The sequence below is a fragment of the Mobula birostris genome, chromosome 11, assembly GCF_030028105.1.
Source record: "Mobula birostris isolate sMobBir1 chromosome 11, sMobBir1.hap1, whole genome shotgun sequence".
In the NCBI taxonomy this organism is placed as follows: Eukaryota; Metazoa; Chordata; class Chondrichthyes; order Myliobatiformes; family Myliobatidae; genus Mobula; species Mobula birostris.
Genome location: NC_092380.1, coordinates 14,509,336 through 14,526,124, shown reverse-complemented (window position 1 = coordinate 14,526,124; position 16,789 = coordinate 14,509,336). Strand labels below are relative to the sequence as shown.

At 46.4% G+C, this 16,789-nt stretch overlaps 1 protein-coding gene across 2 annotated transcripts in view; it reads right to left on the bottom strand.

Annotated features, from left to right (window-relative positions):
* The window catches only part of l3mbtl2 (L3MBTL histone methyl-lysine binding protein 2), a 163,166-nt gene that overhangs the window by 89,275 nt on the left and 57,102 nt on the right, over positions 1-16,789 (bottom strand). For both annotated transcript variants that reach the window (XR_011887714.1, XM_072271726.1), the window contains exon 14: positions 11,186-11,420. Coding sequence is in view for 1 of the 2 variants with exons in the window: in XM_072271726.1 (XP_072127827.1) it covers positions 11,186-11,420 (235 nt within the window). In the remaining variant the exon portion in view is untranslated. The remainder of the gene's footprint in view (positions 1-11,185; positions 11,421-16,789) is intronic.

Below are 16,789 nucleotides of genomic sequence, written 5' to 3'. Positions count from 1 at the left end.
ACTTACAAACCCACCATTCTACTTCCTCATCTAGGTCATTGATAAAAATCACAAAATGTCCCAGAATATATCCCTGCCAAACACAACTAGTCACAAACCTCTAGGCAGAATACATTCCTTCTACGACCATCCTCTGCCTTCTGTGGGCAAGCCAAAGCCAGGCTGACCATCCTTAATCAGACTATACATCTCCAAATGCTCGTAAATCCTAATTATAAGAATTCTCTCCAACAATTTGCCCAGCACTGGTATAAACCAGTGGTCTTATAATTCCCAGAATTACTCTTATTACCGTACTTGAACAAAGGAATAACATTTGCCATCCTCTAAGCTTCTAGTTCTACTCCTGTGGCCAATGAGGACAGACAGATAATCAAAGGCGTAGCAATATCTTCCCTTGCTTCTCGCGGTAACCTGGGGTATATCCTATCCAGTCCCAGACAAGTACCTATCCTACTGTTTTTCTTTAGTTCCAACACAGCTTTTATCTTAACTTTGGCATGTTCCAGCACATTAGCCTGTTCGCTGCTGAACTCACATTCACAAGGTCCCTCTCACGGGTGAATACTGAGGCAATTTATTAACAACATCCCCTATCTCTTCCAATAGCAAGCATGTTTCGTCTTTTAACCCACTTGCCAAAGCCTTCTCATGTCCTCTTCTAGCTCTAAGACCATTCTTAAGCTCCTTGGTTACCTTATAACTCTCAAAAGCCGGTCTGATCTGCTTCCTAAACCTTAGCAACACATACCAACTGCTGGAGGAACTCAGCAGGTCAGGCCTCATCCAAGGCAAGGAATTAACTGTAACATTTTGGGTTGAGACCCTTCATTAGAAATATACGCAGCTCAGGACACTAGTCACATCTTTTGATTCCTGACTTTGTCTGAGGTCTTACCAACATCCATCTCCACAACCTCTCCACTAACTTTTCTGGCACACTGGTTTCCATCCCGCTGCAACTTTCGTTTAAATCTTACTGTGTAGCACTAGCAAACCTTCCCACTAGTATATTAGTCCTCTTCTAGTTCAGGTGCAAATCACCTCCTGTTTATCCTAAATCTTAAGTATGCTTCCTTCTTCCTCTTGACTAAATGTTCACCTCTCTTGTTAAATTAACAACCTTTCCCTGCCTGTGACAAATTTATCCAGAACCCTGTGCAAGTGCTCCTTAAACAACCTCCACATTTTCCCAAGAACATCTGCTTCTAATTTATAGACCCAAGTTCCTGCCTAATAGCATCATAATGCACCATCCCCCAATTAAATACCTTCCCATACCATCTGCTCTTATCCTTGTGCAAGGCTATGCTAAAGGTTTAAGGAGTTGTGGTTACTGTCTCCAAAATGCTCATCCACTGAGAAATTTGCCACTTGACCAGGCTCACTGCCTATACTAGCTCCAGTACGGCCTCTCCTCTAGTCGGCTTCTTCATATATTGTGTCAGGAAACCTTCCTGGACACATTTAACAAATTCTGCCCCATCTAAACCTCGTACATTAAGGAGGAGCAATCAATATTAGGGATGTCAATACTGATCAATATTATCAAACGAGACATTGAAGGAGGCCACTCTGTATATCCGTATTTTGGTCAATCTTTCCAGTTATTCCCATTCATTTGTTTAATTGATCCTTAAATCAGTCTATGAAAACAATTACACCTTCATATCTCCAGCTCTTCCCTACTCTGTCTGACAGAAATGATCTCAACTTGGAAGCTTTAGAGAAGGTGTAGAGGAGCTTTACCAGGATTCTGCCTGTACTAGAAGGCATGTGTTAAGAAGATGGGTTGAGATGTTAGGGCTTTTCTCTTTGGAATGAAGGTGGTGTACAAGATGACAAGAGGCATAGATCAAGTGGATGGCCAGAGACCTTTCTCCCCCAGGGCAGAAATGGTTAGTGCAAGGGGGTATAATTTTAAGGTTACTGGAAGAAAGTATAGGGAAGATGTTAGAGGTACATTCTTTACAGAGAATTGTGGGTGTGATACACACTGCCAGGGGCAGTAGTGGAGGCAGATTCATTACGGGCATTTAAGAAACTCTTAAGAGTTCAGGGTTCTCAACCTGCAGTCCACAGACACTTTGCTTAATGGTATTGGTCTATGGCATTAAAAAAAGGTTGGGAAACCTTGTCTTAAACACATGGATGATAGAAAATTGGAGGGCTATGTAGGAGGGAAGGCTTAGATTGATCTTAGGAACTCTGCTTCTTGGCTTTGAATATCATGACATATTAAGAGCTCATCCACATCTTTTGTAAATGAAACGAGGGATTCTGCCTTTGACTCAGGACCCTAGTACTTGTTGGATAATTCTGTTTCCCACCTCCCCCAATCTTCAACTCTACTCCTAACAACGTCTCTCATGCCTTCCAAGTGAAATAATTTTACAAATTTTACTTCAAGCTCCTCTTCTACTCCTCTGGTCCAAAGAAAATATGCTCAGCATAGCTGATCTTATCCCTTGACTACAATTCTCCAGTTTTGGAGTGTACGGGGTCTTTCTTTTGTTACATTTAAAATGGCGACTTTGTTATGTTAATCTGGGGAATGCGGCTTTGTTGTGCTTTAACGCTGAAGAGAGTTTGCGCCAACAGTTTGTTTTACTTTAAAATGAGATAACAGGGTTCTATTAGCCAATGGATGGTTATGTATCGTTTTGTTTTCGGATACCATGCTGTATGACTGTGGACTGAGTTTTGGCGGGGAGTCGGAGGAGAGACAAGGAAGACCGCGGACGTGTGGAGAGGCTCCGGTCGATCACTCAGGGTGGTCCCAAGCCGTGAGTCGACGGAATTCGGGTGGTCGTCTGAAGTTGAATTGAGCTCCAACGTAGCGCGCAAAGAACTTGGACTTTGATAAGTGTTGGCGCTTTTTTTTTTCATTACTTTCCTCTCTGTATCAAATGTATATTAATGTCATAGAATTAGTAATATCTATAAAGTGTATTTGTTAAAATTTACTGGGTGTGCTGGCTGATGATTGATGTTCGTGATTGATTCGGGCGGCAACCGACCCTGTGGGGAGTGTTGAGGCGGGTGCTGGGCTGGATTTCCCCTAGACATACACGAGCCAATATAACTGAACGTTACAAGTGGGGGCTACCGTCTGGGATTTGGACTTTTCGGGAAAGTTGTACTTGTCGTTGTGGTAAGTGGTGTGAAGATGGATCGAGATAAGATTGTAAGTTGGTGTGAATTGGAGGAGGTATTGGTGTACCTGGACGACCTGATAGTGTTTGGATCTACGTTGGAGGAACATGAGGAGCAGCTGCTGAAGGTGCTGAGTCGGCTGAAGGAGGAAGGATTAAAACTTTCCCTGGATAAATGTCAGTTCTGCAAGATGTCAGTCAGTTATGTTGGGCACATAATCTCGCGAAATGGAGTGGCCACCGATCCGGATAAGATAGCCGCAGTCACCACCTGGCCGAGACCTCAGAAGGTGAGCACCTTACGCTCGTTTTTGGGGTTTTGCGGATATTACCGGTGGTTCGTGAAAGGATATGCGAAAATGAGTCATCCATTGAACCAGCTGCTGTGTGGCTATCCACCTGTGGGGAGGAGGAGGAAGGGAGACTGAGGGTCGGAGGTAGGAGGATACTTGAACCCGGGAGAGCCTTTTGGATTGAGGTGGGATGCTCAATGTGAGGAGGCATTCCAATCTCTAAAAAGGGCGCTGACGCAGGCCCCAGTGTTGGCATTTGCTGATCCCCGGAAGCCGTATGTTCTACACACTGATGCCAGCCACGACAGTCTGGGGGCTGTTCTGTACCAGGAACAGGGAAACGGATTGAGGCCGGTAGCGTTTGTCAGTCGAGTTTGTCGCCATCTGAGAGAAACTATCCCACTCACAAGCTGGAGTTCTTGGCGTTGAAATGGGCGGTGGTGGACAAGTTGAGTGACTACCTATATGGGGCCCAGTTTGAGGTGAGAACTGGTAACAACCCCCTCACTTATATCCTGACCTCGGCGAAGCTGGACGCTACTGGGCACCGGTGGTTAGCAGCCTTGTCTGCCTATGAGTTCAGCCTGAAGTACCGCCCAGGGAGTCGGAACATCGATGCAGATGCCCTGTCTCGTCGGGCGCACGACGAGTCGGGCACGGCCGAGGAATGGAACAGTGTCCCCACCCAGGGAGTAAAGGCCATGTGTCAAGTTGGGAGCGACGGGGAAGTAGGAGCACAGATGGGAACGGATCGGGCAGTAGATCAACTGGGGGCTGACGATGACGTGCTGCCCACTGTTTACTGTAATGTGACTGCTCTGAGGAACAGGCAGCTGCTGGAGTTGAGTCCTCAGGAAGTAGAGGCGGTTCAGCATGATGACCCAAGCATTGGCACTATCTGGTACGCGGTTAGCCGGGGTGATATGGGGCAGGTGGAGAAGGCGAAACGTGCCTCCATTCCCCTACTACTGAAGGAGTGGTCCCGGTTGAAGCTGAAGAACCACGTCCTGTACCGAGTCACGTCGCCTCCGGACCACCCCCGGCGCTGGCAGCTGGTCATGCCTGAGAAGTATCGGAAGACTGTGCTCCAGGCTCTACATGATGATTCCGGGCACTTCGGGGTAGAGAAGACCTATGGATTAGTCAAGGACCGGTTTTACTGGCCCCAGATGAGGGGGGAGGTGGAAGAATACTGTAAGACCTGTAGCCGTTGCGTCAGGAGGAAGACCTTGCCTGCGCAGGCAGCCCCGTTATCCCACTTGCAGAGTGCGGGACCCATGGACCTGGTGTGTACGGATTTCCTGTCTATTGAGCCAGACACCAGCAATACCGCGAATGTCTTGGTCCTCACGGATCACTACACTAGATATGCGCAGGCTTTTCCTACTAAGGAACAGAAAGCGACTACAGTGGCGAAGGTGTTATGGGAGAAGTACTTTGTTCATTATGGCCTTCCCCGGCGGATCCACAGTGATCAGGGACGGGTCTTCGAGAGCAGGCTTATACATGAATTGCTGGATATGCTTGGGGTTGAAAAGTCCAGAACCACCCCCTATCACCCGCAGGGTGATCCTCAACCCGAGAGGTTTAACCGGACCCTGCTGGACATGCTCGGCACCTTGGAGATTGGACAGAAGAGTAAGTGGAGTCGGCGCATCACCCATTTCGTTCAATTGTACTCGCAATGACGCTACGGGGTACTCGCCCTACTATCGGATGTTCGGACAGGAAGCGAGGTTGCCCATTGATCTGTGTTTTGGGACTGAAGCGGGGGAAATACCTTCGAAGCCATGTCTGAAGTACGTGTCAGATATGAGGAGAGAGTTGAAAAGGGCGTACGAGTTGGCTGAGGCGGCAGCCACCAAGCAGAACCAGCGGAATAAAAGGAGGTATGATTAGAAGGTAAAGTTCGTCCAGCTATTGCCGGGAGACCGAGCCCTTATCCGGAATTTAGGACTACAGGGTAAGCACAAGTTGGCGGACCGTTGGGCAGCCACCCCCTAAGTGGTGGAGAGTCAGATGCCGAATCTCCCGGTTTACCGGGTGAGACCTGAGGGCGGGCAGGGGCCTGTCAAGGTACTCCATCGGAACCACCTGTTGCCCCTGGATCGAGAGGTGAAGATGGACCCAGAGCCCGATTGGGAGTTTACTCCTATTACGAGGACTCTGCGAGGGTGCGGGGCGTGGGAAGAGCCCACTGCGAAGAAAACGGGGCCGGTCCCCACCTCGAGAAGGGATACGTCATCGGAAGATGATGAGTCGGACGTGTGGTACCTGCTTTCGTTCGCTGATTCCCCGGTGCCGGGAGAAGAGACTCTTGGCCCTTCCATCACTGAGTCAGGGGAACCGAGGGAGGGTGTTGCAGAGCCGCCTGTATTACAGCCGGGATTGGGGGAGCAGAGGGTGGAGGCAGAACCCGAGCCAGAGGGCTCACAGGGGCAGAGGGATCCCGGTGAAGGGGAAGGTCCGACAGATAGGCCCGAGGGGTCAACTGGGGTGTCTGAACAGGGAGAGTCAGCAGAGGAAGTACAGAGGCCTCAGAGGAGTAGGCATCCGCCGAAAAGACTCACTTATATAGCACCGGGAGAGCAGGGTGTGATCTCTACTGCCCTGCAAAGTTATGTCACTGGTTTATGCACCTGGGTTGGGTTATGTGTTTTACAAGGAGCAGTGGTGAACTCCGTTAACGTCATGAGGGCATGACTTTTTGTGGTGGGGGGGAGAGTGTACGGGGTCTTTTTGTTACATTTAAAATGGCAACTTTGTTATGTTAATCTGGGGAATGCGGCTTTGTTGTGCTTTAACGCTGAAGAGAGTTTGCGCTAACGGTTTGTTTTACTTTAAAATGAGATAACAGGATTCTATTAGCCAATGGGTGGTTATGTATTGTTTTGTTTTCGGATACCATGCTGTATGATATGACTGTGGACTGAGTTTTGGCGGGGAGTCGGAGGAGAGACGAGGAAGACCGCGGACATGTGGAGAGACTCCGGTTGATCACTCAGGGTGGTCCCGAGCCGTGAGTCGACGGAATTCGGGTGGTCGTCTGAAGTCGAATTGAGCTCCAACGTAGCGCACAAAGAACTTGGACTTTGATAAGTGTTGGTGCTTTTTTTCATTACTTTCCTCTCTGTATCAAATGTATATTAATGTCATAGAATTAGTAATATCTATAAAGTGTATTTGTTAAAATTTACTGGGTGTGCTGGCTGATGATTGATGTTCGTGATTGATTCGGGCGGCAACCGACCCTGTGGGGAGTGTTGAGGCGGGTGCTGGGCTGGATTTCCACTAGACATACATGAGCCAATATAACTGAACGTTACAGGAACATGCAGCTTAATCTACTCTACACCCTCTCTTGTACTATTATATCCCTCCATTGGTCAAAAACAGCACAGAAACAGGTCCTGTGGCCACCCAGTCCACGTCCATCAAGTGCCCACTTACCCCTAGTCCCATGTTATTCCTCCCCTAACTCCCATCAACCCCCCACCCCACCCCCTACATTCTACCACTCACTTGCACACCAGAGACGATTTCACAGTGGCCAATGAACCTACCAACATGGAAATCAGTGCATCTGGAGGAAACCCACAAGGTTCCAGGAGAAATATACAGAGTCCACACAGAGAGCACCCAAGGTCAGGATTGAATCCAAGTAACTGGGGCTGTGAGGAAACAGGTATACTAGCTGTGCTAATTTGTCATGACCAGTACATCCAGCTGGTGTTTTACCTTTCTGTGGCATAGTCTGCACTTTACCCCAATGGTTTCTTAGCCATTGGGCTTGCTACCTTGAGGGTTCTGTTGACATGAGCTGCAGGATCTCTCTGCTCCCCCTGCAGTGCAGTTTTGCTACATTTCACTTCAGAGGTTTGCCGTCACACTCCCTTTGCTCATTTAAATTTGAACGGAAACCATTTTCGTGATTGTGCCCCCATCACATCCCCCATTGAACATGCTCCAGGAACCCTCTGCCTTGCTGTAACTTAAGATGCTACTGCATTTCCAAAACGCTGAACTCTGATTTGAACAACTGGAGATACACCTGGCACATTTATGCAGGACACATGAAACCAACCTCTCCCCCCTCCCCCTCCCCCCCCCGGGGTTCTCATTAGGCACTGGAATTACTGCAGATAAGACTCAGCTGTCCCAACATTTTGCTTGAAAAAACATTCAGATTAATTACTTTGAATACTTACAGATTTATGGCTCTCCCTAGTTTAAATATATCCTGTATTGGCTGGCGTTCTCTCCCCAGCAAGACTATTTAGTCCTACGCTAAACCTCCCATATTTACCCTGGCTGGCAAGAGGCACCATTAAGGTGGCATCTCTACACATGGGTGTCTATGCTGGTTACAGTCAGATCTGCCTTCATAACTCCACTTCTTCAATGCAATGAAAAGCTATTCTGGGAACATCAGTACCCTGCAAGACTAAAGCTTCATCAGAAGAATATCATTAACCTGAACTAATTCTCTTTAGCTTTTAGCTAAACTGCACACTAACACCCATTCCATTCCCAGGATGAGCAGAATGGAGGCACTTGTCAGAAGTAACACACATCAAAGTTGCTGGTGAACGCAGTAGGCCAGGCAGCGCCTCTAGGAAGAGGTACAGTGGACGTCTCGGCCTGAAACGTCAACTGTACTTCTTCCTAGAGATGCTGCCTGGCCTGCTGCGTTCACCAGCAACTTTGATGGGTGTTGCTTGAATTTCCAGCATCTGCAGAATTCCTCATATTTACTTGTCAGAAGTGACTGCTGGATGATTTCTCTCCTAAAGAAGTCCACTGATTCAGAAAGGCCAACAGTTGTCTTGCATGGTTCAAATCTCACTCTTCAAAAACTTAAAACTTACACAAGCTTTAAAAAAGTTTTCATAAATGAAGCACAGATTCAAAAGGTAATTTGTTTTTTTTTTTAAGACCTTAAGGGGGCTGAATCATGCTTGCATACATGGTTCATTTCAGATACAAAGTAACATAGCAACAGTGGCCAAAACTTCAAGGATTCTAAAGGAAGATCTTGATTAGATATCAAGGGGTAGCTTTCCTCCATGAGAACAGGGAACTGTGGAACAAATTCCCTGCCTGTACAATGGAAGTCAATTCACTGAATACATTGAGGTGGGAGGAGAGGGTAGGATATATTCCACCAACATTTGTACAATTACGTGGGATAAACTGGATATACGGCCTTTCAAATCTATCACTTTTATACAGATACCAAGCTGGACTGGTAGACATCAGAGGGAAAGAAGAAAAGCTTCATCACATGCTATATAGTTTTCAAGACAGCCGTAAGGTCTAAAACTCTCAGCAAAGCTATTTCAATGAGTGTGATGAAGGCACTGTTAAGCTCAGTTACCCACAAGTGATCAAAAGGGACTAAGTAACTCAAGTAGCCAGAATCCAAGCAATGGAACATCTTGGACTGTAGGAGACAGAACTGAAGAGTGGTCCACAGATATGAAGATAACCAACAGCTGAGAAGGGAATGGATTTTTAATACACAAGACAGGCTGGGAGCAGTTGCAGGTTAGCAAGGCCCGTGGGGAGTAATAAGATAGTAAGCAGGAGTCTGTATTAGGCCAGTTAGCCTCCAGCATATGATGACCATAAAACCTTAAGACATAGAAGCAGAATTAGGCTATTCTGCCCATCGAGTTTGCTCCGCCAGTCTACATGGCTGATTTATTATTCCCCTCAACCCCATTCTCCTGCCTTCTCCCTGTAACCTTTGACATCCTCACTAATCAAGAATCTATCAACTTCTGCTTCAGATATACCCAATGACTTGGCCTCCACTGTCGTCTGTGCCAGTGGATTCCACAGATACACCACCCTCCAGCTAAAGAAATTCTTTTAGCCAATGACACTACACACCAGCCTCAGTGATAGAAGGGCTGAAGGATGCAGTGACTCGGAAGCAATGAAGCATTTGAAGATTAGAACAGTGAGTTTAAATGCAGCACAATGCCAAAAAGAAAAATAATTGTCTGGTTAAATCTGTACTGATGGCTGGGATGGATTCAATAGAGACCAGAACTTTATGTGGGAGTTGATGATGAACACACAAACTGGACATCACTGGCTGCCTCCACATCCTTAAATAATGAGATGGTCTCACAGGAGGAAGCACGAGACACATTTCTGTAGCACTGTTTACAAACAATGACTTCCAAAGGCAATTTATAGGCCTATCTGCACATAAAAGATGGATTGATATATTCACGGGAGCAATGCAACATCCCTTTTGCAACAATACTAAGATAACAAGTTTGGTATGGGGGTGGGGGCACTGCACAAGACTGAAAGAAGCTGCAGAGGGTCGTAAATTTAGTCAGCTCCAACTTGGGTATTAGCCTACAAAGTACCCTGGACATCTTCAAGTAGTGATGTCTCAGAAGGGCAGCGTCCATTATTGAGGGTCCCCAGCACACAAGGCATGCCCTCTTCTGAATGTTACCATCAGGTAGAAGATACAGAAACCCGAAGGCAGACACTCAGCGATTCAGAAACAGCTCCTTCTCCTCTGCCATCCAATTCCTAAATGGACATTGAACCCGTGAACACTAGCTCACTTCTTAAATTTAGATTATTACTGTTTTTGCACGATTTTTAATCTACTCAATGTACGTATACGGTAATTGGTTTATTTATTTATTTCTTCTTCTATTTTATGTATTGCATTGAACTGCTGTTGCTAAGTTAACAAATTTCACCACACATGCCGGTGATGATAAACTTGATTCTGATTCTGACAAGTTTGTGATCAGTTGAGGATTAATTTTTTCCACTTGGACATTGGTGAGAACTACTGCTTTCCACATCTAATCCTGCTCTTTTACAAATCATTACTATGGCTTTTTTTTACATCACATTAGAAGACATTCAGGGTCTCAATGTAACACTTCTCCAAGACAAGAGACCATATAGCACTCTTCCACTGCTGCAGTGGAGTGTCAAGCTATTTCCGCACTCAAGTCCCCAATGTGGGGTTTGAATGCCCAAGCAAGTATGCCACTAAGTCACAACTAGAAATGATCAGAGACCCTAGCTGAGGGTGAACCATGTACAATTAGATAACTTAAGAGTTATGGAAGGGAGCCCCCCCCCACCCCCGAAGGCTGAAGGCTTAATTTACTGATGTATTATGGGAATAACAAAATAATATTTATAAGACACAAGGCATAAAACATAGGAACAGAATTAGGCCACTCAGCCCATTGATTCTGTTCCAACTTTCAAAATTGGCGAATTATTGTCCCTCTTAACCCATTCTCCTGCCTTCTCCCTGTAACCCTTTTTGCTATTACTAATCAAGAACCTATGAAGCTCTGCTTTAAATATACCCAATGCCTTAGTAGCCACAGGCATCTGTGGCAATGATCTCCAGAGATTCACCACCTTCTGACTAAATAATCTCTGTTCTAAAGGTATGTCTTTGTATTTTGAGACTGTGCCCTCTGGTCCTAGACTCCCCCTCCATAGGAAATATCCTCTCCATGTCCACTCTTTCTAGGTCTTTCAATATTCAATAGGTTTCAATGAGACCCCTCCTCCAATTCTTCTAAACTCCAGCAAGTACAGGCCCAGAATCATCAAATGTTCCTCATACTCTAACCCTTTCATTCTTGGATCTCGTGAACCTCAACCCTTTCCAATGTGAGAACCAGATATATTCCTCCCTTCTCTAGTACAAAATGACATTTTAAAAAAACTTACCTGGTGCTACAGGTGCTTGGAGCTGGTAACCAGTCAGCTCACACCAGCCTACTGGATACACATCAGGTGATTCGCAGTCTACCCACTGATCATACTCGTCATCCCACCCATCGAAGTGGATCCTCAATAAACGGTTCACCACTCGCGTGATGGTGGCCACACAGATTAAGCGAGGCTCCATCAGATCAACAGCCTCCAGTTTCATTCCAGGCTCAAAACCATGATACGGAATGTCCTGACAAACAATGGAATAATTAGGATTACATCACAGACTTCTAATGCTGTAAATCAGGTCATATTGTTGCTCCCTTTGCCACTGTAGGTCCGCAAGTTAGGCATTCCATGTGCTAGAAACCAAATGTCCATGGTATTAAATCCAAATTTCCTTGCAAGTCTCAACAACCTTCATTATTCAGCTTACAAAAGCAAACACCTCAGTACTTAATAAGCCAACAATCAGGACCCTCATACTGCCTGTTGTGACACAGACCAAGCTGGATGCATCCTGTAGGACAGGGGTCCCCAACCTTTTTTGCATTGTGGACCGGTTTAATATTGACAATATTCTTGCGGACCGTCAATTATCAGGGGAGGACAGGGGAGCTTGAAGTAAGTGTTGAATGAACTTCCAGTAGAAGTGGTAGAGGCAGGTTCGATATTATTATTTAAAGAAAAATTGGATAGGTATATGGACAGAAAAGGAATGGAGGGTTGTGGGTGAGTGCAGGTCGGTGGGACTAGATGAGAGTAAGCGTTCAGCATGGACTACAAGGGCCGAGATCGCTTGTTTCTGTGCTGTAATTGTTATATGGTTATATAAGTCACTTATAAGTCAATAGCATCATAAAATTTTAAGTAACGTTTGGGTATTAAACACATAGCACATATTTTCCCCGTATGAACATATAAAATCATTGCAACACACCAATATCGCTGAATCAGTGGGAGCCCTGGGCTTGTTTTCCTGCAACAAGACGGTCCCATCGAGGGGTGATGGGAGACAGCGATACTCGAAGGGGGTTCCTTATGTCCAGTCTATTCCGCAATTTAGTTTTCGGTGCATTCATTGCAGGGATATGTTGGAAATGGAAGCAACGTTTTCAGTGCTTTCGTGGCTATCTCAAGATATTTAGCCTTGACTTTGATCCGGAATGCCGGCAGAGATGTTATGTCAAACATACTTTTCAGCCCGCCGTCATTTGCAAGCTCAAGGAGTTGATCTCCTTCCCGCGCTGACATGGATGACTCGCGGGTAATAACCTCGCGTGCATTCAAGCTCAACAGTGCGTGACAGGGAATAAGGAAAGGTGCAGCTGACTCCTACCGCCAAATCATATCGTTTCCTCGCGGCCCGGTAGCACATGCTTTGCGGTCCGGTACTGGTCCGCGGCCCGGTGATTGGGGACCGCTGCTGTAAGACACAGGTGTCAGATAGGTGTGACATGCACAAAGAGCTGGAGGAACTTAGCAGGTCAGGCAGAATCCATGGAAAGGAATCAAGAATCGATGTTTTGGGCCGAGATCCTTCATCAGGCCTGGAAAGGAAGAGGGAAGAAGCCAGAATAAGGTGGTGGGGGGTGGGGGTGGGGGGTGGGGTGGGTAAGGGAAGGAGTACAAGCTGGAAGGTGATTGGTGAAACCAGATGAGGAGAGCACATGGTGGAAGAGTCAGAGAGCAGCACAGACCACAGGGCGGGAGCAGACTCATTAAATTGTTAGAAAGCAGATTTAGATGTCAGATAGGATCTGTTAAAGGTAGTGAATGATTCAACACAAGGCATAAACCACTATTTGTACGTGGTGCTCTTAGAAGCAGTCCATGTAGGGTCAATGTCCAGTCTTCACATCAAGGACACCATCCATGTTGTACACTACCATAATTATGCAAAATAGAATGGACAGAGTGTATATCTAGCAGCTCAAGGCTCATAACATGAAGTGGTGTGGACTGTCAGCACTAGCAGAAATGCACACTAATACAATCTGTATGGCCTGGCATATTTCTCACTCTAGCCTTATCATGGAGTTTGGGAATCAGCCCTTGTTTAATAAGTGCAGAAGAGGGTTGCACAAGATATACCGAAAAATGAGACGACAACCTGGTGAGTATGTAAAGCAGGAAGTAAATAGCCAAAGACGGCAATGGAGGTTTTTGCGGACCTGGGCAACTTCTTTGAGATCATTGTATTCTCATGCCAGTTTTTCCCCTTTCAAGGTGGATGAGGTCCTGTTGGAGTCCATGACCTACAGGTGTGCTCAATCTATGTTCTTCATGGACGGTGGGTTCTTGCTCTTTGGGACTTGCTGAGTGGCTTACACTTCAGTACCTCCGGGAGTGCTTGGAAGACATGTGCCTTCAGGGTGTGGCCTTGTGGACCACCCAATTCCTTGTCCATGTTGCCAAATGAAGCATCGTGGGAGACCGAAACGTCGAGACGGCAGCTGCCAGAGGCGCCTGTACTCGAGCGATTCGCTCTGTCTCGACAGTGAGAGAGAGTTGGCTGATTGTCAAGTCGGGGGAACTCGAAATGAGCAACGCTGCAGACTGCAACATTGTAACAGCGAACTGTTGGTCTCCCCTCTCACCGTGGCGGGAGCGACACCTCTCTCTCCCCCTTGTTAGTGAGCAAGAGGGGCTATTGAGATGTCCAGGTGTTGGGATGAACAGTGGTTTTTCATGGAAAATAGATCATGGTCTTTGGGGGCATGCTATTGCTTGCATAGTGGATGGTGGGGCGAGGGTGGGGTTCTGATGAGAACAAGTGGGGGGAGGGGGGGGGAGAGGTTGTTGCTGCTTGTGTGTGGGAGTGGGGAAGGAGGGCTTTGGGGTGCTGATGTTTTTCTGTCATTCATTCTTTGCACGTTATTTTCCCCCCTGTTTTATGGATATCTGGAAAGAGTAAGTTTTTTAGGTTATACATTAAATTGAACCTTTGAACCATTGACACAGAACTAAGTGATGGCATAACCAAAAGATCAGACCAAAAGCTTTGCAGTCCTACCACATTTAGTTGTGAGCAATACAGGACGGCCAGTAGAAGGACTTGGCTCCAAGTACATCCCAACCCCAGAACGTGTGTGCTTAAGAGGCTGAATCACCCAAACACATTCAACCAGAATGACTGATTCTTATCAGCTCTACTAAGATCCTCTCCATCATAGAAGCCAGTCTTTAGCTACTTTCATTCACTCTATAAGGTATCAAAAATACTGGATCCAGCAACCTAGGAGTCTAGACACCATTCTGTCTATAGTACAAAACACCTGTGCTCCACAACTAGCTGTGCTGTAGGCCAAACATAGTTACCTGACAATGTGCAAAGTCAAAAGAGATTAAAGATTAGCTTTATTTGCCACATGTATATCAAAACATTGGGTGGCTGAGTGGAGATCTGTCTCCAGCAAAGGTGGTGTAAGGCACTCCTTCTCTCCGCTAGCCTGCAGATCAGCCTTGGGCAAGGCGCAAGCACTTGTTTAGCAACCTGACGGGGTCATGTGAAGCATGGGAGCAACTGGTGGATGGTTGTATGATCAGCTGGTGCACATCACAAGTCCCGGTTATGCGACCACTGACTCCAAGCAGACAATCCCTGAAGAGTATTGATATTGGCTGGGGTCACCCATATTGTAAAGACTCTTTAACAGAAGAAGGCAATGGCAGACCACTTCTGTGGACGCGGCACAGGAGGATGATGATGATGATAATAAACATATTGTGAAATGCATTATGTCAAATCAACTTAGAGAGGATTGTGCTGGAAAGCCCATAAGTGTAGCCACATTTCCAGTGCCAACATAACACGCCCATAACTCACTAATCCTAACATGCACATCTTCGAAATGTGAGGGGAAACCAACACTGTCATCAGAAGAACGTACAAGCTCCTTACAGAAAACAACAGGAATCAAGCCTTGATCTTACATCTGGTGTTGTGAAGTACTGTGATACCCACTATACTGCTGTGCCACAATCTGACAATCGTTCAGGTATTGCCTGTTTACAGAATACAGGGCAAGTCCAATTAACTGATTACCAGTCTACTCTCAAAGTGATGCAGTGCTAAAATGGGGAGGCACTCACTAAGAGCTTCCCACTCGTGCCACGGTAACGTAGTGGTTAGTACAACACTATCACAGCTCAGGATGTTCCGGAGTTCAGAGATTAATTCTGGCAACATCTGTAAGGAGTCTTCCCCGGGTGCTCCCCAGGTGCGCTGGTTTCCCTTCAGAGACCAAAGACGTACTGGGTAGCTACACTGATGACTGCAAATTGTCCTGCGATCAGGTTAGAGTTAATCCGGTTTATCAGGGGTTCCTGGAGTGGTGCAGCTCGAAGCGTCAGAAGGGTATAAATAAAAGCGCCCTAAGATGACTTTTTTTTAAAAACAAGAGATTTATTAACTAAATATAACATGGACAAACATAACTGGACAAGTTTAGAGTTTTATGGAAAGTCTTAAGGAGCAGAGAAGCAGAAAGACCTAGGGAAGCATTTTCAGAGATTGGTATTCCTCTCTGATTATTCCTTGCCATTTCTTTAGCATTTAGTCTGTTTTTTTTTTTTTTTTTACAAGTTGCTAGCTCGACACTCAACCCAGCACGGATGGAAATTGTGCAAGGAGCCAGCTGGATTCGAACCCGCGACCATTTGCCTCGAAGTCTGTCTTCTCCTATCACTTTGGATCTCCCGCTCCCCCTCCCCCCCCACTTTCAAATCTCTTACTAGCTCTTCTTTCAGTTAGTCCTGACGAAGGGTCTCGGGCCAAAACCTCGACTGTACCTCTTCCTGGCCTGCTGCGTTTACCAGCATTTTTTGTGTGTGTTGCCTGATGCTGTGTGTTCTGAGTTGGTGAGGAAGGACAGGCAGGGGACAAAACATAAATGTAGCCAGTTAGAGGGGTTGAAATGTGTCTGTTTCAATGTTATAAGTATTAGGTTTAAAGGGGATGAACTTAAGCATGGATCAATACGTGGAACTACGATGTTGTGGCTGTTACCGAAACTTGGCTGGAGGAAGTGCAGGAGTGGCTGATGCAGGTACCGGGGTTTAGGTGTTTTAAAAGGAATAAGATGGGAGGTAGAAGGCCTATAGAAAGGGAGGACGCTGCAGAGGGAGTGTCCACTGAGTCGGTGTGGGTGGAAGTCAGAAATAGGAAGGGATCAATCACTGTGCTGGGAGTAGTCTATAGGCCCCCAACAGCCCTCGGGACACCGAGGAGCAGATAAGCAGGGAATGGTGCAGGAAATACAGTGTTGTAGTTATGGGTGTTTTCAACTTCCCTCATATTAACTGGCACCTCCTGACTGCAAGGGGGATAGATGGGGCTGAGTTTGTCAGGTGTGTTCAAGAAGGATTCCTGACACAGTATGTGGACCGGCCGACGAGAGGAGAGGCCATACTGGATCTAGTTCTGGGTAATGAACCTGGTCAGATGGCAGACCTCTTGGCGGGGGAGCATTTTGGTGAGAGTGACCACAACGCCCTTAGCTTCAGCATAGCTATGGAAAAGGATAAAAACAGACAAGTGAGAGTAAGAGTTTGGCACAGACTAGAAGGGCTGAGATGGCCTGTTTCCGTGCTGTAATTGTTATATGGTTATACGAT